The sequence below is a fragment of the Myodes glareolus genome, chromosome 4 (genome assembly GCF_982192425.1).
Source record: "Myodes glareolus chromosome 4, mMyoGla1.1, whole genome shotgun sequence".
NCBI lineage: Eukaryota > Metazoa > Chordata > Mammalia > Rodentia > Cricetidae > Myodes > Myodes glareolus.
The window spans coordinates 72,733,088-72,756,296 of NC_142029.1; the positions used below are offsets into that span (position 1 = coordinate 72,733,088).

Consider the following 23,209-nt stretch of genomic DNA (forward strand, 5'->3'; position numbering starts at 1 on the left):
CTGAGCCATCTCACCAGTCCAATAATAACAATTTTATTATGAGCACATAACTTGTCATTTATTATAAAGCTATAATGTATTAATTATACTAATCTATACTACATAACAAATAATACCTTGGACAATAATAAATTATAACCATTTTGAAGCAACAGTCTCAGGCTCTGTTCTGGAACCACCCTCACCATATTTTCCAATCTCCTGGCTGCCAAATCCTTACCTCATCCCTCCCACCACTTCCTTGCTGAAACACGCCATTTTTGCAGGTCACTGTCTGGGTTCAGTCCTCGTGGCTTTAGACTCTTCTGATGTGGCTGCTCCCATCAGTGCTCCACCGGGCCCTGAACTCTGTCCATTTCCAGAACCACACCCAGCGCCAGTTGCCACCTATTCACAACCCTCACTAGACACCTCTGGGACGCTAACCCACTCCTTGCTCATGCTCGTGTCTCTAAGCACCTCGAGCTCTATCCTGAACTGATAGCCTGTGTCTCAACATTCTCTTCTCTCTGTTCTTCTTGTATAAAAGCTCACCAGAAACCTGGACGCCCCAGCGGCCCTCACTGAAAACCTCCCGGGAGTGCCTAAGTGATGTACACCTTCTTCCCAGAGCCTGCCACCATTACCCATCATGACAGACTCTCCCGCCTCAACTGGATTCCAGCCCTTTGCTCTGGTCCCTCTCATTCCTCCTGTGTACCCCCCCCTCCAGCCCATCTCCACCAATCCAGCCCCAATGCTTCATCAGACTGCTTCCCTAATTTAGGGCTTTCCATGGTTCTGCTCACTGGAAAGTCTAAAACCTTTGACCTAATAAATGCAATCTTCGTGATCTGGCTTTCCTTCCAAGCACACATCTAGCCCTGTTCCTCCTCCCATTCCACACCCTGGCAGCACTTAGCTCCAGAATGTAGTGTAATGACCCACACTTCTGCTCCTTCATTCCTTCTCTTGCTTCTGGGGATCCCTTAGGAATGCCTGTCCATAAGCCACTGCTCTCTCCCAGCATTTCTTCCAACTGCTCTCTTTTTGGCCTCATATGATCCTTGTAATGCTAGATTGTTCTTGTTTCTTCCCATGTTTATTCACAGATGCATCTTCCCAGGCATGGTGGTACACACCCATCATCCCAGCACTCAGGAGGATGAGATGGGAGAATTGGCAGGATTACAAGGCTAGCCTAATCTACATAGTAAATTCCAAACTAGGCTGATGCGGGAGAATTGTCTGTATTCTGTCAATCATATTTTAATAAAACGCTGATTGGCCAGGCAGGCAGTATAGGTGGGAAAACCAGACAGGAAGTAGATGATGCAATGAGAGGTGATGCAATGAGAACAGGAGAATTCTGGGAAGCAGAGAGGTTCCTCAGCCACTCCTGCGCAGACCACTGAAGAGACAGCATGTAACTTGCCCAGCTGAGAAAGGTACGGAGCCATTATGCCTAACATAGATCAAAATAATGGGTTAAGATAAGTCATAAGAACTAATAAGTAGCCTGACCTAATGGGCCAATCAGTTTATAACCTTATGGAGTCTTGTGTGTGATTTTCTTTGTTGCTTGCCAGCTGTTGGGGTACTTGGAGGGATGGAAACCCCAACAAGCCGGCCCCCTCACGTTACACTAGGCTAGACCTTATGGGGGGCAGTGGAGAACCAGGGCCTGGTGAGATAGTTCAGTGGATAAAACATTTGCCAAGCAAGCCTGGCAATCTGAGTTCAATCCCCAGAACCCATACCCCCAGGAGGGAACCTACTCCTGAGAGTTGTGTATGCCTGCTATCACGCACACCAAATAATAATAATAATAATAATAATAATAATTTCTTCCCAGAAATCAAAAACAAAATTCTTGAAAGCCAGTGTCTTGGATACTTTTCTATTGCTGTGATAGAGAACCATGACCAAGGCAGCGTATAGAAGAGTTTATTTGAGGTTTACAGGTGTCGAGGCTGAGTCCATGACTATCGTGGCAGGGAGCATGGCAGCAGGCAGGCAGCATGGTACTGGAGCGATAGCTGAAAGTTTACATCTTGATCCACAGCAAAAGGCAGGACATAGTGGTACCCACCTTTAATCCCAGCATTTGGGTGGCAGAGACAGATGGATCTCTGTGAGTTTGAAGATAGCCTGATCTACATATGGGGTTTCAGAACAGTAAGGGCTACGTAAAGAGACCCTGTTTCAATAAACAAGCAAACAAAGCACAAGCCAGAGAGATAGAGTTGGGGGGAGAGGAGAGAGAGAAGGGGGGAAGGAGAGCTCACTGGGAATGGTGTGGGCTTTTTAAACCTCCAAGCCCACCCTCAGTAACAACTTCCTCCAACCAGGCCACACCTCCAAATTCTTCTCAAAAAATTCTTCCAGTTGTAGACCAAATATTCTAATACATGAGCCTATGGGAACCATTTTTATCCAAACCGCGACAGACAGGTAGAATGACACATGACTATAATGCCAGCAAGGGAGAAGCTGACGCAGGAAGATTTCTAGGAGTTTAAGACGAACATGAGCTACCTACTGGGTTTCAGTCCTCCTTGAGCTGTGTGTTTGTGTGTGTGTGTGTGTGTGTGTGTGTGTGAGAGAGAGAGAGAGAGAGAGAGAGAGAGAGATGTGTGATGAACTGTGACCTCAGGTCACAGTAGGCATATCAGCTTACAGTCCTGTTCCAGGGAGAGGTTTCCCCAGTGTAGCAGCTCTGCTCAGACGGGGAGAGTTCCCCCAGTGAAAGTGTTCCAGCCTTGCTCCGCTCTGCTCTGCAGCGCTCCTGTGAATAGTTGTTACTTCTCTCATCTGCTCCATCCTGGCCAAAGGTCTTCACCCAAACCTCAGTCAAGAGACTTATTGGGAGGGAAGAATCCAGGAGAGTGGCTGCCTCTGCCAGGGTGGAAGAAGGGCACAGGGCTTATATAGGGCTTCTTAGGGGCAGAGATTTTCTAGGGAGAAGTTTTCGGGGTAGGAATTGGTCAGATTTCAGTCTCTTGAGCTCAGTCTGGCTAGAGCTTGTACTCAGGGATTGGTTGGTTTTCTGCTAAGGGATTGGTTGGTTTTCTGCTCAGGGATTGGTTTGTTTTCTGCTCAGGGATTGGTTGGTTTTTCTGCTCAGAGATTGGTTGGTTTTCTGCTTAGTTGGTCAGGGCCAGATTTGGCTCTGGTTTCAGGCCAAAGTGTGTTTCTTTCACTGGCATTTATAGACCTTTTGGCCCTAATTTCAGGGCCAGGACATATTTCTTTCATTGACTCTGATGCTAGGACCAGTGTGCTTCTTTCGCTGACCATTTTACCTTACAATCAGGGCAGCATCTATCACCTGTTCTTCCTCCCCAGAAACCACATCCTGTCTCCCACCTACAGCTGAACAGACAAAAGAGCAAGCTGCGATGATACTCATCTCTGCCCTGCCTTGTCGGCTGACATCGGCACCATTGGGGTGCTTGTGGAAGGATTCACTCCTCGTCTGGCCGTCAGCAGGTGGGTCTGACATAGCAGGTCTTCCTCACATGGCAGCCAGGCGACACTTATGCATCATGTTTGACGGAAACCATGAGCCAAAAGTGTACCGTAAAAGGGTCAACCAAAGAAATCCATCCTGGCCCTGAAGCCCAAGCCAGTGAAAGAAACACACCCTGGCTCTGAGATGAAAGCCAGTGGAAAAAAATACTTTAACTCTGAACCCAGAACCAAAGAAACACACCCTGACCCTAAAACCAGAGCCAAATCTGCCCCTGACCCACTAAGCAGAAAACCTACCAATCCCTGAGATTGGCTCTAGCCAATCTGAGCTCAACAGATTGAAATCTGACCAATTCCTACCCTGAAAATCTTCTCCCTAGAAAAGTTCTGCCCCTAAGAAGCCCTATATAAGCCCTGTGCCCTTCTTCCACCCTGGCAGAGGCAGCCACCCTCCTGGATTCTTCCCTCCCAATAAGTCTCTTGATTGAGGTTTGGGTGAAGACCTTTGGCCAGGATGGAGCAGACGAGAAAAGTAACAACTATTCACAGGAGCGCTGCAGAGCAGAGCAGAGCAAGGCTGGAACACTTTCAGAGACGAATTGTAACAACTTCCCTACGGAAGCCTCTCCTGCTGGAGCAGAGCTGTTACATTGGAGAAGCCTTACCTTAGAGCAGGGATGTAAGCTGCTAGGCTTGCTGTGACCTGTGGTATTCCTTGGCCCCCAATTGCCAGAATATTCTTCCATCCAAGCTGAAGCACTTAGTATTCTTTGACTCCGGAATGCCAGGATCCCTTTCCATCTAAGCTGTAACATTTACAAAAACATCTAGGACCAAACCCACTGTTAGTGTGGAGGGGGCATGGATTTGGAGGGCCATCAATGTAGGGATCAGCCATAGTCTCCCCTCCACTAGAGCGTCTCAAGCCTCCCACAAGCACAGTAGACCTTCACAAAACACCCATAATATGGTCCAGAGGTCTGTGAACTAAAAGCACAAATAATCTACCCCTGGATGAAGCAAGAATGAATCTGCTCAATAGATGCTCACAACAGAGGGGGAGAAATAAGCACAGAGAACTGCCCAAAGCAGTTCTGAACTCAAGCCAGGAACGTGGAGGCAGAACCATACTCTAGAGCAGTGGTTCTCAACCTTCCTAATGCTGTGACCCTTTAACACAGTTCCTCATGTTGTGGTGACCCCCAACCATAAAATTACTTCATTGCTACTTCATAACTGTAATTTTGCTACTGCTATGAATCATAATGTAAATATCTGTGTTTTCCAATGATCATAGGCAACCCCTGTGAAAGGATTGTTCAACCTACCAAAGGGATCATGATCATGGTTGAGGGCTGCTACTCTCGAGGCAGTATTGCATCTAAAGAGATCCCCATGTTTCTGGGCTCTTGGTCCTATGCATTCCTCCCTCCCCCCTTCTCCGGCTCTTCCCCTGTTGTGTGATATAAGTGAGTGTGTATGGCTGCACTCCCTGGAGCCCTCACAAGGAGAGGCCAAAGTTGACTCCAGACGTCTACTTCAATTACTCTTAACCTTATCATGTTCAAAGACTTAATTTCTTGTATTTATGTGTGTGGCTATGTGGCCACCAGATCTTCTAGAGTGGAAGTTACAGGTGATTGTGAGCAGCCTGGCAGCTGGGAACTGAACTCTAGTCTTCTTAAAGAGTAGCCACGAGTTCTTAGCTACTGGCCTCTCCAGCCCTCTCCACCTTATGATTTGAGACAGGGTCTCTCATTGAACCATGAGCTCACCGTTTAGGCTAGACTGGCTGGTCAGTGAGCTCCCAGGATCTACCTGTCTCTGCCCACCACCACCCACCCACCCCCTTTCAGCACTAGAATAATAGGCATACGTTGTTACACCCAACTTGCTGTCAATCAAATTCCGGTTCTCTCTTTATCCACTAAGTCATCTCCCAGACCCTCCCCCTTCTTTTCCCTGAGAAATAGCTCATGAGTGCTTAGACCTGCCTCCTGTCCAAAGAAAGCTGGGATCCACTCTCACACTGAATCATTTCCAGCCCTTTGGATCATGCCCTCTCCCCACTTCAAAACAGGGTCGGCATCCTTTCATAAACCAGTGGATGGATCTTTCCATTAGACCTGAGCAAATTATGTGGTGGTACTTTCATGTCAAAATCTATCCATGGCAGATTATTCAGATATCCACATTTTAGAATTTTAAATATTTTAAATAAACTGCATATATGGTGACTGTGAGTATAACTCCCCCCCTTTTTTTATTAGATTCCATGTGTTCTTTCAATAATTCCTTGCCCCTGAGTAGTATATTATCTCAAATCCTTGAGATGAGTTTGTTCCAGAGGCTGATATTGGGATTTTAGCATCATTATGTGATGTGGGATTCTCCTCTGTATGCTGTGAATACCGTTGGTTAATAAAGAAGTTGCTTTGGGCGTATTGCAATGCAGAATAGGGCAAGGTGGGAATTTCAAGCAGATAGAGGAGGAGAGAGTAGGCAGAGTCAATGAGAAGCCATGTAGTTGCCGCAGAAGACAGACTCACCTGAACTTTGCCAGTAAACCACGAGCCTCATGGTAAAATATAAAATGATAGAAATGGGTTAATTTAAGATGTAAGAGCTAGCTAGAAATACACTTAAGCTATTGGCCAAACAGTATTGTAAATAATACAGCTTCTGTGTGATTATTTCGGGTCTGGGTGGCTTGGAAATGAACAAGCAGCCTCTGCCAACAGTACCCAGACAGGAATTATCATTTATTTAAGGCATCAGTGACCAAAAGCCCTGTGATGGCTAAGAAAGAAATTTAATTTCTATCTAACATTCCATGGTGGGGAGGGGACAGGGCCGATGTATTCTTTCTATAATTACTTCCTGCTGACCTTAGGCTATTGTTTCCAGTCCCTGGAAGGCTAGAATGTTAGTGGACGGCAATGCAGGAACTTAAAAGCATCTGGTTCATTGAGAAGTTGAAAACACAGCATTTACATTGGCTGGGTTGGTTCACATCAGCTTTCAGCAAGTTCAGGACTCATAGTCATTTGGAGTAAGCTGTTGTCAGCAACTGACACTTGGATGTATTTGTCATCCAAGTGGAAACCTGTTGAGACAGATACAAAATAGGAACAGAGTTAACATTTATGAACTCATTTGAAACTTGTAGACTCATAGTCTCCGTAACTGAGGAAGGGGAGGAGTGCCAAGACCAGCAGAGAGAAAAAATACCATAATCCTTTTAACTTGTGAGAAGTGTATCCAAGTGTTAGGACTCTCTTGATTTTCTGAAATTTATATGAACCTCCATTTTACAAAAAGACATAGAAGTTTTAGATATGTTAGCATTATCAATCTGTACTGAAATCCAGGTTGTAAGCCTATATTCAGAAGACAACTAAAAGAAATTTAAAATCTTGAGCTTGTGACCCCCCCCAACAGTAAGCAGGCATTGCTCTGTGACCTTGTCAGAACTTTATTAATGCTAAACTATGAACTCTTGAAGTCCTGGTATATTATGGAAGGGGAAAGAAATCCTGTAATACTTTTATATACAACTTAAGCCATTCTTATCCTTATAAACTGTATCCCTATTTTTCAGACTATCCTCTTAGAACCATATAATCCAAGCCTTTGTGCCTTCAGATCCTTTCAACCTGTATTGATGTCCTCAGGCCTTTATATTTTTTAGACCCTCAGAGTTTATGCAGACTCATTATGCAAGCATTGTATCTTATTTATAACCATCATAGACATTAGACTGCCGTTTTCACTTACAGACCACAGATGTGATGCTGGCAGTTTTAGGAAACATGTTTGGACTTCCCTGTGAAAGTATGAATTGCGAAGAGCTTTAGCCTGTCATTCCATTGGAGGTCAACCACATAGAACCCTGTGACCCAGAGGGTTGCAATATGATGATTAATTATTAACTTGTATTTTTGACCTGAGTCCTCCTTTCACCTTTAAAGAACATGATCCCATTTTTAACATAAATATTCTGAAGTGAAGAATCACCAGCCTTCTTTTATTTTTCACCAGACTTCTTAATGAAAAAAACCAAACAATTTACGCAGCATGATCAAACCTCATACAGACTTTACAGCTTCCCTTGAAACTCAGTATTATTCACGTCCCCTGTGGCCTTCTACAACTCTCCATGTATCCTTGGGTCCAGCCTGCCCTCTTTGCTCCTCTGGTTTAGCCAGACATAGACAATTTCCTTTTTTCTTTCCCAATTATTATTCCAGTCGCTTGCATTTTTTCTTATCTTTTCTCTCACTTCCCAGACAGCATGCAAATTTCCATCTAAGTGTTTTTCTATGATTTCTTCCAGCGGTCTAAAACATTGCATAAATACAACATTTTAAACAAGAGCAGAAATATATATATATATATCATAATAGGAATAACTTAAATTTGCATTAACAAATAAAAACCTGTAACAATGTGAAACATTTGAGACAAGCAGCAGTTTTCTATATCTTAATCAATAATAATTTGTACCTAATTTCCTTGAAAGATGATAAGTATTTGTAACCCATTGGATATAAATGACTAAAACTCGTATTTTTTTCTTTTCCTGTGAAAATAAAAGTATAATGTTTCCCAAATATAGTGCATCTTTGCTTTTATCTTAAAATCAACGCTTCCCAAAGCATACAGGTTGGTATAATTCGACATTTTTACTTCAAGCAGTGTCAGGACAGGAAAGGGTTAAGGTGGGAAGCTGCTGGCCAGCAGAAGAGACCTTGAGTGCTATCACAGTGAAGAAGAATTTGACTTAGGAAGGAAAGGAGGGGGAGCAGCACTGGTGGGCACAGAATGTGCCCTTGGCTGCCAGTGTTCCTGCAAAAAAAAAAAAAAAAAAAAAAAAAAAAAAAAAAAAAAATTGCTAACTTCTGCAGCCACAATTCCGGATTCTCTGTTTCACATCTGTGCAGTTTTTCAGCTGCAAGCTGTCAATTCCCTGCCACCCCGTTCACACGCGCATGTCTCCCTGTCTATCCTCCCTGCCCTCCTGAGCTTGTGCACCCCCAGCCCTCTGCAGGAGCTGCTGACTGGCTGTGGGCCAGAGAACAGCAGAGGGAGGTGGCCCTTGCCATGCCTCTCTTGAGAGAAGCTTTTCTTTCAGGACTCAAAGTGCTGGAACTGATCCAGCAAAATGCACAGGGTGGATGAGGTAGAAGACAACAATGACAAACAGGTACCTGCACCACTTAAGCTTTTCAAAGACCTGAACACATGAGACAGAACAGCAACATAGTAACAGTCAAAACAGACCAAGACAAGGAGAGCTCATCCACTTAAACCTTCTTAAATCTCTAGACTCATACTCCTTACTGCGGGGACCCAGGGGCACACCCTTAACACATTTCAAAAACTGAAGTAACTGCTGTTGTCCTTCCATAGTACCCCTAACCTTTAAAACATCTGTAAGTAAATGTAAAAATTCTAAAAATGTACACAGTTGTGGATGCCCTACCTTGGCACCTCTAACTTTTAAAATATCTAAAAGTAATGTACAAACAACTGTTTACTATTTCTTAGACCTATAGTTATATTAATTATTAAATTCAAGTTATTTCTAACGTATTTTCAGACTGTGTAACTGGCGTTTTTAGTATTTACATGTGTGTTTACTTACTTTTATATTTACAATGCACAGCTCCTGGATAAGCCCACCACAGTTCCATTTTTCTGAGTGCACTCTTTTAACTCAAGGTGACCATCACATAAGTCCCCCGAATCCAGCCCCACTTTGGGCGCCATGTGTCAGAGCCTGCTCCAACAAAGTCGGGTGGGGTATCTGGTAGTGGGCACAAGGTTAAGGAAATACCAGACTGTAAGAAATTGAGACAGAAAATACAGGATAGATCCAGAAGGTCTGTTGGTGAATGCCAACCAGTCTCGAGTTTATTTCAGAGCCTGCTTATATACAAAAGTAGAACCAAGCACGGCATATCAGTCAGTATCTGATCATGAGACCACTCCTGTCCTTGAGTAAAAGTTTCCAATTTCTACCTCAGTATTCCTGAAGTTTGGCATCAGCAGTACTTGTTCTGTTAGATCACGTGTTCTTTTCTCATGGTCAAAATGCTCTTTCCCATGGGCTTAATCAGAACTTTGTCATAGCCCTCAAGGACACAGGCAGAGCAGGCAAGCTTGAACTCAAATGATTTGTAAGTCAGAATTAACTCCAAATGGAAACTAAGTCACACATGGGCTACCACACACCTCCCATATCTGTGCTGGGCTCTCCCACAGCAATCACTAAATAACAAAATGCCCCACTGGCTTGCCTACAGCCTGATCTTATGGAAGCATTTTTTCAATTGAGTCTCCCTCTTCTCTGATGACTCTAATGTGTCAAGGTGACCTAAAACTAGCCAGCACAGGCAGTCTGAGCTTCATAGTTCAAAAAAGGAAAAGAGGGGCTAGTGAAGTGGGTCACTGGGTCAAGATGCTTGCCACAAAGAGTCATGACCTGCCTTGGGTCCCACATGATTAAAGGAGAGAAACAACCCATACAAGTTGTCCTCTGACCTCCACATGTGGGCCATGGCATGCAAAAGGACAAATAAACACACAATAAAAAATAAATAAATGAATGAAAAATAATATTTCTCTTAGTCTGTATTCTATTGCTGTGAAGAGACACCATGACCATGGCAACTCCCATAATAAAATTGGGGCTTGTTTCCAGTTTCAGAGGTTTAGTCTGTTATTGTTATGGTAGGAAGCATGGCAGAGAACAGGCGGATATGGTACTGGAGAAGTAGCTGAGAGTTGTACATCTGGATCCACAAGCAACAGAAAGAGAGAGCTACTGGGCCTGACTTGGGCTTTTAAAACCTCAAAGCCTACCCACAGTGACACACTCCCTCCAACAAGGCCACACCTCTAATCCTTCTCAAGTAATGCCACTCCCTAATAACTAAGCATTCAAATAGATGAGCCTATGGGAGCCATTCTTATTCAAACCACTACATACTTAAATGCAAGGCTTTCTTGTTTGTTTTGTGTTTTGTTTTCGCAAAAAAGGAGGAACTAGAAGAGAGATATGTTTATCTCTCAGATTTGGAATATGAAGCCCAAGGTTTTGGGCCCATTTGGTCAGCATCTGATAAGAACCTTCCTCTCAGCTGCTTCTGGGAAGTTTCTGAAGGGTCACACAGAGGAGAGACCATACAGAGAGAAGGGAATCAAGAGTGAGATGAGACAAATTCAGTCCTTCAATAACCCACTCATGAGGTGGAGCCCTATGACCTATTTAGCTTTCACCAGGCTCCACCTCTTAAAGGTACCACCAGTTTCACACAGTTCTACTAGGGACCAAGCTTCTAGCATGAGTGTGGGGGACTGCACACATCTGAACCACAGCAGGTGGACCTCCAGTCCTCTAAGTCACCAGACCCAGAGCTTTTATCAACTGTGCAACTGCTGCATAGCACAAGCACTCTTGTTCGGCTGCCGCGTAATTTCCCTAGCAAGAAAGCTTGGACCATGCAGAGCAGCTCCAGGACAGGCAGATTTTCCATGTGGGTCCCAGGAGAGAATGTTCCGGCAAGCCAAGAGAAGCTACATACTCATGTGCAAAACTCTTAGCATCACTTCTGCATGACCTGTTAACTGAAGTAGTCAGAAGGCCTGTGGAGAGTCTAGAGGAGGAGGCAGAGGGCTGTGGTGGGGCACTCCTGTGATCTTAGCACTTGGGAGATGGGGACAGAAGGGTCAGGATTTCAAAGTCATGCTCAGCTATATAGCAGGTCTGATGCAAAGGCAAAGAGAGAGATTCCCCGTTCTTTATTTTATTTTATTTGTGCAGCCCTGACTGTCCTGGAACTCATTTTGTAGACCAGGCTGGCCTTGAACTCAGAAATCCACCTGCCTCTGCCTCCACAGTGCTGGGATTAAAGGCATGCACCACTATGGCCCCAGCTCTTTCTTTTTTAAACAGGGCCCCACTATGCTCAGACTTCATTTCTTAATAAAAGAATACATGAGAATTTGTACCTAGGTTTTAGAATCAACGCAGGCCTATCTGGGGCAATTTGTTGTTTTGAGAGACGTATTCATTCATTTTATTCCTTCATTCATGTTTTGAGATTGGGTCTCGTGTATTCCAGGCTGGCCCCAAGCTCTCTATGTAGGCAAAGACAGCCTTGAACTTCTGATCCTCCTGCCTCCCACTCCTGGGTGCTGGGATTGTAGACATGTACCACCACACCCGGTTTGTGGATGCTGGATATCAATCCCGGGGTTTCATGCATATTGGGCAAACATTCCATCCACTAGGCTGCATCCTCAGTCTCCATTCTATCGTATGCTGAATCACTTGAAGTCACACGGAATCACACATGCTTCTGTGGTCATACATAGAGAAAAAGCCTGTCACCTGGGAGCTGTCTGAGATAGGTGATCCCATAATGACTCATGGTCAGTTCTCCACATGGTTAGCTCAAACTTCTTCATAAGACTGATTGGAACTAATTTCCAAGAAAGCAATTGCCAACACAAACGCAGTGTTTAGGCATCTGTCTTCATCACGCATGCTAATGGCCAATTGGCCAAAGCTTGTCACATGGCCACACCCAGAACTGGCACAAATACTGGAGACTTGATTTATGTGGGCCACTGATGAGGCAATCCATCACCCATGAGCAACTCTGATTCACCTTTGAAGACTCAGTGCCCATCTCTGCTCTGACCTATTCAGGAGAAAGGAACGAGTAACTCTGAGGAAGCAGGGCTCCAAACACAGCAGGACTGAGCACATTTATATTCAGGAAGACTACAGCAGGATGCACAGGTTCACGAGAGACAGGGATCAGGAAGTCGACAGGTGCTCCCACCCCTAACCAAGAAACTGTCTGCGGCTGACACCACTTACAAAGGAAAAATTTGTTCTCTCCAATGGAGTCTCACGGGGTCTGTCAACCACAGTCAGGGTAGCCCCATGCCTAGCAGTAGATGGCCAATTCAATACAAATTTAATGGTGTCTTTATAGATTCTAATTGCTTCGGGCAATTTTTTTTGTCTTACTGGTCTTTTGCTTGTATATTTCAGTTTCCATTTTTGTAGGGATTTGTGTGGGGCAGTGAATGGGCTTCTTGGTCTTTGTATTTTTGGTCTATTTGTTTTGCTTGTTTGTGTTTTTAAGAGAGAAAGAGCATGGAGTTGGGTGGGTGTAGAAGGTGAGGAAGACCTGGGATGAGAAAAGATGATTATAATAGATTTTTATGGCAGTGCATTCTAGGTTGGCGCAGCCATGGCGGCTCGTGTCCTTTCTGTCTGTGTCCGCCACCTGCCCGCGGACTTTGCGCCTCTGTCCTGGCTTCCCACACGCCTTGGCCCGGCCACTCAACACCACTGTCTACCTTGAGGAAACCCGGAGGAGGACCAGAACTCTGCAGCACCCCCTGGCCCTCACGCAGGTTACACACTTGTGCCTCCAGTACAGTGGCGTACCTCCTTTGATGTTAGAGGGAATTAAGGACCGAGTGCTGTGTGTCTTGAAACTCTATGGCAAGATTGACCCAGAAAAACTCTCAGTAAATTCTCATTTTATGAAGGACCTGGGCTTAGACAGTTTGGACCAAGTGGAGATTATTATGACCATGGAAGACGAACTTGGATTTGAAATTCCTGATATAGATGCAGAGAAGTTAATGTGTCCACAAGAAATTGTAGGTTATATTGAGGATAAGAAGGATGTGTATGAATAAAATTTCAGAACCTTCTTCCTCATTGGGAGGACTCCGAGAACGCCCAATTGCATCATGGCTGACTGACAGAGGTTCTGTTGGACTTGTATTTAAATTGTCTGAGTGTTTTACCCTTTAAAAATAAATCTATTACAAAACTAAAAAAAAGAAAAAAGAAAGAATATATATTTTTTTCTTGTAAGGGTGCTTTGCCTGCATGTATATCTGTACCACATGTGTGCAGTGCACTCAGAGTTCAGACCCTCTGAACTGACTTAGAGACAGTTGTGAGCTGCCATGTGGGTGATGGGTCTCCAGGTCCTCCAGAGGAGCAACCAATGCTCTTTACTGTGGAGCCATGTCTCCAGTCCCTACGTTAGTCATTTTTAAGTGCATATTTCAGAGACTTTCAGGATATTTCACACTGTTATGCAACCATTCTCTCCATCATCAGCAGAATTTTTTTATCTTCTCAAACTGAAACCCTGTATTCATTAAGCAGTATTGTTTATTGATATTTATTGAGCTTTACATTTTTCTCTGCTCCCCTTCCTGCCTCTCCCCTCCCCACTTCAGCCCTCCCCCAAGGTCCCCATGCTCCCAATTTACTCAGAAGATCTTGTCTTTTTCTACTTTCTACTTCCAATGTAGATTAGATCTATGTAAGTCTCTCTTAGTGTCCTCATTGTTGTCTAAGTTCTCTGGGAGAAAGAATATATTTTTATGAAAAATATTTCAAAAGAAAGACATATAGCTCTAATCCCAGCCCTCGGGTTACTAAGGCAGCAGGATCATGAGTTCTAGGCCAGCCTAGGTACTTTCTCCTCTCAACTCCTTTCAATTTCTGACTTGTCTCCTAAAAAATAAATAATTTATTTTGGTCATCCTAACAAGCATATACCTACTTAGGAAACCAACCCAACCTGAAATTAGGACAGGCAGCAGCGAGTACAACATTGATTCCAGGATTCTTTGAATTTCATAGGTAAGTCATGTTTCTAAACAAATTTAAAAATAAACAGAGCTGGGCAGTGGTTGTGTATGCCTTTAATTCCAGCACTCAGGAGGAAGAGGCAGGCAGAGCTCTGTGAGTTCGAGAACTGTCTACAGAGAGAGTTCTAAGACAGTCACCAAAGAGACACAGAAAACCCTATCTCCAAAACCAAAACAAAACAAAACAAAAAATGAAAACAAACAAACAAAAAAAAACAGAAAAGGCTGAGTGTGGAAATGCACGCCTTTAATCCCAGCACTTGGAAGGCAGAGGCAGGCAGATCTCTATGAGTTCAAGGTCAGCCTGGTCTACAAGAGCTAGTTCCAAGACAGCCAGGTCTACACAGAGAAACCCTGTCTCAAAAAAAATAATAATAAAATAAAATAAAACAAAAACCAGAACAGACAGAACCAGTGCAAACTGGAAGGCAAGAAATGAATCACAGAATTGTCATCTGACCTCCACATGCATGTCATGGCACATGCGATCCAACACGTGTGCACACATGTGCGTGCACACTCACACACACACGCACAATAATAATAAAGATGATGATAATTAATTTTTATTGAATGTTTAAAAATCAACAGAAAAAGACTGTTCCCTCCTCCCCCAGTTTTCTTTTGCCTCATAAGAACTTTAAAAACACACAGGAAATCCGCCATGAGCACTTTACAAAAACATGGGAAGCCATACTCTAGAGATGCAAGTGTAGAAGAGGCAGGTGTGTGGCCTTAGACTGGCCCAAACTTGGAGCTGGGTACCATGTGCTGTCTTGACATCTGATCAAATCTGCAGGGTTTCAAGTGTCCTAGCATCTTACTGAATCAGAGGGCTGCTCCACTCCACGCAAGCTGATAATGTCCTCGGCCAGACAGCCCTCCTTCTGAGGACCAGGCTCACGTCTTGCTTCTCCCTGAGCAAAGGCTTCAGTTTTCGGGAGACTACAAGCATGAATCAGTCTGTCCAGTTCACCGTCCTGCAGGGAACCCGGCATCACATCTCTCTGGCCCGCCAAGCCTGCCTCCCAGAGATCCAGGTTGGTTGGGTTCAGGATGCAAGCCCCTTCTGGCAATTCTTTGGATAGTATTGTTCTCTGGATTGTGAGTATATGAGGCCCATAAAGCCTATCAACTCAATTAGCCCTGGGATAGGTACCTTTCCTACATCAACTAAGTGAAGGGTGGAGGCTTCAAACATGGTGGCAATCTGGCAGTGATGGTCAAATATCCCCACACCATCTCCCCCATGGCACAATGAAATCATTCTAGAAAAGTCTTGACAGTCCAGGCTCAAAGTACCGGAGTCCTGTGGAGTCAGTCTGGAGACCTAGTCGCTCCTCCATCCCAAACCTGGCTCCCCTGCAGAGTAACTGGCGAACTTTTGACAAGTCATTTCCTTTCTCGGTCTTCAGGTCCAGGCTATAAAGTGAGGGGCAGTTCTGTGACCCCTCTGATGTTCCCAACACTCTGACAGCATCTACAAAAACCATCCAATGCGATTAGATTTATATGGCTATAAAGGGTAAATGTCCCTAGGTTATTTTGATCTTGAGGAGTTTGTCACCCACGTGTCTCAAGCTGGAGGGGCTACAGGAGACAATGAAAGAGGGGCCGGGGTGACCAAGAAAAGACTCTCTTACCTGACTCAGTTCCTTCCAGCTTTGACTTCTCACTTGGCAGAAATGGGAGTTTTCTGTCTCCTCCCTTTCCCCATACATAATCTCTCCCCAGATCCTGGATTGTCTTCTTCCGACCTTTGATTCCATCCAACTGGAGATGACGCTCCAGCAGACTCAAAGCAGCAAGCTCTCAATAGGCCATGCTCCCCTCCCTTTCCTGAAGGCAGAGTGCCTGGGGACCCAGAAAGTAGGCCAGGTCCTGGAAACTTCACAAAGTAGCACAGACAGGCCTCAGAAGGACCTGCAGAGTAGCATCCAGGGCCTCAGGCAGCCTGAGCCCTGCAGCTAACAGCCCTCTGACCCATGTTCTGCTCCAGAATAAAGGAACCAAGCAGCTTCAGACCTAAGCTGTGGGAGAAGGAAGTCCCGAACTAAAGCAATTGGGCTCAGATAGAAAAGATCCCTGAGCTGGACAGGAACCCACTACAGTCCAGGGACGGAACGGAGCATGTGTGGAATGAGACAGGAAGGAAGCTACAAGAAGGAGAAAGAATGCAAGGGGGTGAGAAGCTGAGGCCAGGACACCCAGATTCTGAGAAGTTCCCCTTTGAACAGTAAAGCTGGGTGTGTTCATCTGCAAGAGGGGTGGTCCTCCAAGGGGACGCTGTTCCTTAACCCCTAAGCCCTGGGGTGCTTTACCAAAAGCACCCCAGGAGTTCAGTGGCTTACCGGAGGAATAGCCCACTCCTGTTAGAATGTCCTATCATCTCAGGCACTGAGGAAGGAGAATGAAATTGCATCTGCAGGCCCAGGGATGGCTTCCAGCAGGGCCATTACTGTATTGAACCTGCAGTGCCGGTGCCAGGGCTGACTTCAATGTGGAAACAGGAGAATGAGCAGGCAGATGGCTGAGACCTAGGGCTAGCCCACAAGACTTCCCAACCAGAATTCAGAGACCAGGAGGTTCAAGTCAGACCAGCCTTTTAAAAATACAAATATAGGGACAAGCAAGATGGCTCAGTGAGTAACAAGCCTGAGTCAACAAGCCTGGGTTCAGTCCTCATGAACTATGTGGTAGGAGGACCCAACTCTGGAAATCTGGCCTCTGGCCTCCAAATAGGTGCACTTGGCCATGTGCTTGTACAAGACACACACACACACACACACACACACACACACACACACAATGTGTGTAAACAATTTTAAGTTTCATTTAAAATAATGATAAATATTAACAAATAAATCATTAGCACTAGGTCTTTAAAAAGAACCTCTTAGTGACATCACAAAGTGGATGGGGGAGAAGAGGTACCCCTGAGGATGAGAAACTGGGACTGGGCCTTTCCAGTTATCGCATAGCCTCCCCCCTCCATTCTGAGAGTTCTCCCTTTTCTCTTCCACTAGCTGAAGGGCGCGAAGTGGAGTGGCTCAGCAATGAGGCTTTGGGTTCCAAGATCCTGCGATTGGTCTGCTGGACTACTCACCAACCCCGAAGTAACAAGGTGTGGGATAGGCCGAGTCTGTTGTGATTGGAGTGGGGATGGAATGTGACCATGGACGTAATGAGCAGGACACAAAGCTTGTGAGAAGGCAACACTCCTCGCCTTGTTTGAAGACCCAATGGGACCATCTTGTACTCATGGAAGTGAGAACATTCTAGCTGGCTGGGCCAGGAAGGGTCAGCTCAGGAATAGTGTCAGGAGCAGAAAGCACTCTCCCTGCAGCCAAATGCTCTGAGTACCCGGAGGTGGGCAGGCCTGAGCAGCAGAGAGAGGGGCCAGGCGGGTGCACCTCTTGACTTGCTTCCGAAAGGCTGCTTTAGCATGGAATGCAACCAACCAATTTCCTTTGCAGAATTCCAGGCTCCAAAGCCAGCACTTGTCCCTGGAGGCTCCAGCCTGGAGGGAAAGGAGGGGGGAGCTAGCAGGCCTCCCCACAGCACTCTCCCCTTCCATTGTCCAGACTTCTGAAGGCTCTAGCAGAGAAAGGGTTACAGCCTTAAAAGCAGAGCAAGCGCTCCGGGTATGAGAAGGAGGCTGCCCCATCCTGATTCCGAGGGTCCCAAACTGTCTTTTCGCTGAGCAGGCCAGTCGGCCACATGACTGAGGGTACCCCTTCAGTAACAGTCAGCCACCTTCCCACACCCAGGCGCGCCCTCACCAGACACCCCACCCCCTCCATCCTTTTTTTCCCTCAGCCTCTGATTGGTTGAACCCCGAGGCCCTCCCCGCTCCCCCTCTCCCCCACCCCTGGTGAAAACTGCGGGCTTCGCGCAGGGTGCAGCAACTGGAGGCGGTGGTGCATCTGGACGAGGCTGCAGCTACCAGAGTCCAGGTGAGAGCAGGAGCCAGGAGGAAGCCGCGCACAGAGGGACAGTCACAGAGCCGGGGTGTAAGCCCTTCCTTCCAGCTGCAGCTTTGGAAAAGGATACGAGGGCGCTCCTTAATGGGGGCGCGGTAACTGGGGAAGGGACTTGCATCCCAGACTGGGAGGGAGAGAGAGTCTGTGCAGGGTCGCAGGCTTTTGCTGGCGGGCGCTGTCAGAAACTGGGTACCAGAGGAGAACCGTGAGGAAGGGGACACCGAGGAAAACCTTTGGTTCTGCCTTCCACCCAGAGGTCCCCACGTTCAGATCGCTAGGGAAAGGGTGTAGTGCCGCTAGAAGGAAGAGGCAGGTGGCAAACTGGAGGGAGTCTCCGCCGGGTGACCTCGCGGCTCGCTGGGTGCGGGGCACCTCAGGTAAGGAAACCGCAGTGCTGCAGAAGGGGACTGGGTGGCAGGCGCGGGGGAGGGAAGAACTAGAAAGGATGCTAACGGGGTGGGGGGGATGGGGAACCTCAATTGGTAGAGGAGAATTGAAATACGGAAATGGCATCAAGGTGGTGTAAGCCGGGCGTGGCCTCAGGGAGAGACCGCAGAGTTTGGCTTGGTGTGGGCTTCTGAGACTGGGGCACCAGGACACAAACTGCCTCCGTCGGGGCACTCTACCTCTTCATCTGGTTCTGCCAGGCTTCTCAAGCCACAGCTCCATTTCTTTCCTCTAGGGTTCCTTTTTCCTCCCCGCGAATCCCAAACCCACACTCCCTCCTCCAAAACCCAGTGTTCTTAAATCCAAGCCCTAAACGGGCTTGGGCGTGGTGGGTTAGCCTTTAATCTCAGCCCTCGGGGGATGGGGGCTGCAGAATGGAGAGTTCAAGATCAACTTGGTCTTACCTCGCGAGTTCCAAGCTCACCAGGGTTACTTAAGGAAACCTTGTCTCTAAAATAAATAACAGCCCCCCTTCTCTGCCACAAAGTCTTGGGATCCGGCGCCCCAAGCTGAGATAACATTCACTGTCGCAGCCCATCCTGGGGACCCCATTCTCTTCCCCCATGGACCTTGGACTGCGAGAGTGGCAGAGTGGTGGTGCGCCCTGCGCAAAGGCTGTGTAGCCTAGGTGGAGCTCGAGAACACTCTCTTGAGCAAGGACAGGCTGCTCAGTGTTGCCAATGTGCTGAGCAGGGGGCGCTTGACTGCAGGGTAGGGACTAAGTCGGGGGTGGGGGGGTAGAACTGGTGATGGCAGAAAACCTATGTCGGGAAGCTATGAACACTGGACTAGAAAACTGCATCCCCCAGAATCCTCGAGAGCTGGCCATTTGCAAGCGTCTCTGGCTTATGTACAACCAGAGCGCTAAGGCTTCTCATTCGTATCCTGTGTCCTGTACAGACCTCTGTGGTACCTTAGCTAGACACATGCCTGACCTCATCCCTAGTCGATCTGGATCACTTACTGTGGAGCATAACGCCTGATGCTTATCTTTTATTTTTTTTTGGGGGGGGGGGCGAGACAAAAAGGTTTCTCTGTAGCTTTGGAGCCTGTCCTGGAACTAACTCTTGTAGACCAGGCTGACCTAGAACTCACACACAGAGATGCACCTGCCTCTGTGTCCCAAGTGCTGGGATTAAAGGTGTACACCACCACCGCCCAGTGCTTACCATTTTCTTAAACCCCATCACAAATTCCTTTTTTCCCCCCCAAGATAAGGTTTCTCTGTGTAACAGCCCTGGCTGTCCTGGAACCAGCTCTATAGATCAGGCTGACCGCCTCCAACTCACAGAGATCAGCCTGCCTCTGCCTCCCAAGTGCTGGGATTAAAGGCGTGCACCACCACATCTGGTCACAATCCTAATCTTACGTAAGGTTCAAAGAGCCTCATTTATCCAGTAAATATCTTTTATCCAGCTCTCAGGACACAGTTTGAGGACACCCTAAACTACATTGGGAGATCCAGTCTCGATAAAATAATAATAGGCCAGGTGGCGGTACGTACCTATAATCCCAGCACTCGGGAGACTGGAGCAGTTTGGTGAGTTTGAGGCCAGCCCAAGCTACTTAGTGAGACCCTATAAAATAATAACAAATAAATAAACATAAATAAGCAAATATATTTGAGTATCTATTATATGCTAGGACTGATCTGGGCATTAGGTATCTTCTTCTCAACTAGTCCCTAAGGAGGGAGTATTTTTGTTCAATGAGTATGAAAGTGTTCATTTGGAAAGACTGAATGAGTTCTGGAGAGCGGCTGCACAATGGCATGACCAAGCCTGACCCTCCTGATCCTTGCACTTGGGCCCGAATTAAGACAGTAAATGTTATGTGTAGTTTACCAGATCAAAATCATAAATATAGCCAATGCTTACCCAGAGGGGTCTTAAATCCCAGAAAAGTGATGAAGTCGCCCAGCAGGGAAGTTCTCCAGGGACCGTGCAGACACACACAGCATCCCAGGATGTGTATTTCCTCCTCCTTTGCTTTCTCTGAGTGGCAGAGAGCCCCAGGCAATGTCACCTTCAAAGAGAAGGGGTGAAGGAGGGGCTTGGGTGTCCATCACATTCTGCATGGGCTGTACATCCTGACAGTGAATGTGGGCCCACTTGTCCCACCTCTTGGCTGATACCCAGCTTTCCCCCCACTCCAGAATCCAGGACAGAACCCTTGGCACCATGAACTCAGTCATTGGCATCGCTCTCCTGCTTTCAGGTACTGGGCAAGGGGCAGGGCTGGCATTCCAGGGCATCTGGCTTTCTTCCCTTGGGGAAGTAGTCTCTTTGTCAGAGACGCAGAAGCTTGGAGGGCTTTTGATCACTGATCTGCCTGTTGGTGGTCTTCGGCAAATTGGAAACTCCATACAGGAACGAAAAGCTCCCCTTGATCTCCTGTTCTTGAAACATTCACTGATGGGACTTAAGGGTTGAGTAGACTAGAGATGGAAGTTGGAGTCTGGGGGGTTGTTGTAGCCCAGGGGTGAGTGCGAACCCCACATCCTCCCCAGCCAGGCCCCAGCATACTCTTCCTGCAAGTGGGAGGCCCCTGCTCTGTGTCTCCCCCAATTCAGAGAAGGCACTGCTGTGCCAGTCTTGCAGATGTCCAGAGGACAAAAGGTGACCAGCCTGACGGCCTGCCTGGTGGACCAGAACCTTCGCCTGGACTGCCGGTATGAGAATAAGACCAACTCGCCCATCCAGCACGAGTTCAGCCTGACCCGAGAGAAAAAGAAGCACGTTCTCGCCGGCACTCTCGGGGTACCAGAGCACACGTACCGGGCCCGGACCAGCGTCACTGGCAGCACCAACATCAAGGTCCTCACCTTAGCCAACTTCACCACCAAGGATGAGGGCACCTACGCATGTGAGCTGCGAGTCTCTGGCCAGTCTCCCACAACCTTCTCTCAAAATGTCTCTGTGCTCAGAGGTAAGACTGGTCCCCAGAAAGATGAAATGGCCAGGTTAGCCGTGCTGGGGCTAATTAATCTGCCTACAAAAAAAGCAACCAGCAGCTCCATTCGTTGGGCTGGAGAGGAGAGGGACCCTATAGCGTTCTCATATTCCCCAACTGCTGCCTGATCCCTAGGAACTGCTGCCCTCTGTGCGAGTGGGGACGGATCAGGGGCTGGATAGGTAGAGCTTGGAGTAGAGGCTAAATAGTGAAGAGCCAAGGAAGGACGGTGGGAAGGACAGAGGTGATTCTGTTACACCTTCAGGTAGAGCCAGCTAAGACATCAAGGCACCAGCTGCCTTAAAGGGACAGCACCTGGCATTGTCTTTGCTGCCCTTCCTCCGCTTACCTCCTTCTCTCTCCACAGACAAGCTGGTGAAGTGTGGTGGCATAAGCCTGCTGGTTCAGAACACCTCCTGGTTGCTGCTGCTCCTAATCTCCCTCTCTCTCTTCCAAGCCATGGATTTCATTTCTCTGTGACTGGTTGGGTCCACAGAGAAATAAGAAGCCTCAAGGCCCAGTACAGAGGTCCTGCTTCTCTGGGTCAGCTGACTCCCTTCCTCAGTCCCTCAGTCTCTTGGAGAGAAACAGGGACCCTGTCCCTCCTAAGGAACCCCAGTGCTGCATGCCATCCACCACCCCGCTCTGACACTTCACCCTCTCCACTCACCGCTGGCTGCCATTTTATACTCTTCATTCCGGGGCTGCTTTTGTTTATTTTGAGTTTCTTCTTTCTTTTTTCTGGGAGTTTGTGACGAGGGAGGCCAGGATTAGGGACCTAATAGAGCATAAGGGTGGATGATGGATATTGGGGTGGCAGGATACCAGTCCCTGTGGGGAGTTCCTCCTTGCCAACCAGGCCAGATGCCTGAAAGAGACATGAAGACGGAGTTGGAGTGTGTCTGTGCCTGGTACAGTCATACTCTTGATGAAAGTATTGCGAACGGGCAGGGAGGGGGCCTCAAGATCTCAGGATATCAGCATGCTGCTCAGCCTTTGTGGCCCATCCAATGAGGATGAGAGCCGAGATTCTACAAGATCATTCTAGCCGCCACATACATGCCCCCTCCTATCACTGAAGAAGTCCCCTGGGGGCTCTTGAGCCAGGGCACATTCAGTAAAGATGCAGGTTCTGCCAGAGAATGTTGGGGAGAGGGGAGGGGGAAGAGGTGAGGGAACATCACCCCTCCTGTCTCTAGCTGCCACTGCCTGGAGTGACAGGGCTGGCAGAGGAAGGCCAGCTCCTCCCCAGCTCCCAAGGAGCCAGAACTCTGACTGCAGGACCTAAGTCAGTGCAGGAAGGGGGCCCTAGAGCCATCCAGCTGGACCCGGTTTGCTAAAGGAGACCCTTGGCTCTTCTTTCCCTTGCCCCTCTGTGCCAGCCCCTCTGGCTGTCCCTGATCCCCCAGACAACCAGAGTCTTGCCACCTGCCTCCTCTGGGACCTCCTAGGGTGAGAAGCAGGTGGTGGAGAGAGTGAGACCCAGTGTGAATACCTCTCAGAAAAGTGAGACCCAGTGTGAATACTTCTCGTAAGATAGCTTTTCCCAACACCCACTTCCCCACTGGCAACTCTGCCTGTCCTGTCACCGTGTGTAATGCCACCACAGCTTACAGCATCTCGCTGAGGGAAAAAAAAAATGCTGCACAATAAAACCAAGCCTCTGGCGTCTG

The 23,209-nt window shown here is 47.3% G+C and overlaps 1 protein-coding gene, 1 long non-coding RNA gene and 1 pseudogene across 4 annotated transcripts; 2 read left to right on the top strand and 1 right to left on the bottom strand.

Moving 5' to 3' along the window:
* The first annotated feature begins 12,719 nt into the window (after positions 1 to 12,719).
* On the top strand, positions 12,720 to 13,182 carry LOC125388582 (acyl carrier protein, mitochondrial pseudogene; annotated as a pseudogene).
* A 1,522-nt stretch (positions 13,183 to 14,704) lies between these two features.
* On the bottom strand, positions 14,705 to 17,932 carry LOC125388737 (uncharacterized). 2 transcript variants are annotated; one of them, XR_015001609.2, is made up of 3 exons: positions 17,261 to 17,932; positions 15,798 to 16,310; positions 14,705 to 15,634 (listed from the first exon to the last, which is right to left on the bottom strand). It is a non-coding gene; the product is annotated as an uncharacterized LOC125388737 (long non-coding RNA). The 2 variants fall into 2 exon arrangements; XR_007228316.3 differs by having other exon boundaries at positions 15,798 to 17,867.
* Positions 17,933 to 17,966: 34 nt separating this feature from the next.
* Thy1 (Thy-1 cell surface antigen) lies at positions 17,967 to 23,207 on the top strand. 2 transcript variants are annotated; one of them, XM_048417024.3, is made up of 5 exons: positions 18,028 to 18,110; positions 18,392 to 18,514; positions 20,740 to 20,801; positions 21,177 to 21,512; positions 21,904 to 23,207. In XM_048417024.3, exons 3-5 carry the CDS (start codon positions 20,765 to 20,767, stop codon positions 22,014 to 22,016), a joined length of 486 nt encoding a protein of 161 aa, XP_048272981.1. In that variant the 5' UTR covers positions 18,028 to 18,110; positions 18,392 to 18,514; positions 20,740 to 20,764; the 3' UTR covers positions 22,017 to 23,207. The 2 variants fall into 2 exon arrangements, with proteins under 2 accessions (XP_048272980.1, XP_048272981.1); XM_048417023.3 differs by lacking the exon at positions 18,392 to 18,514 and having other exon boundaries at positions 17,967 to 18,110.
* Positions 23,208 to 23,209: the final 2 nt, after the last annotated feature.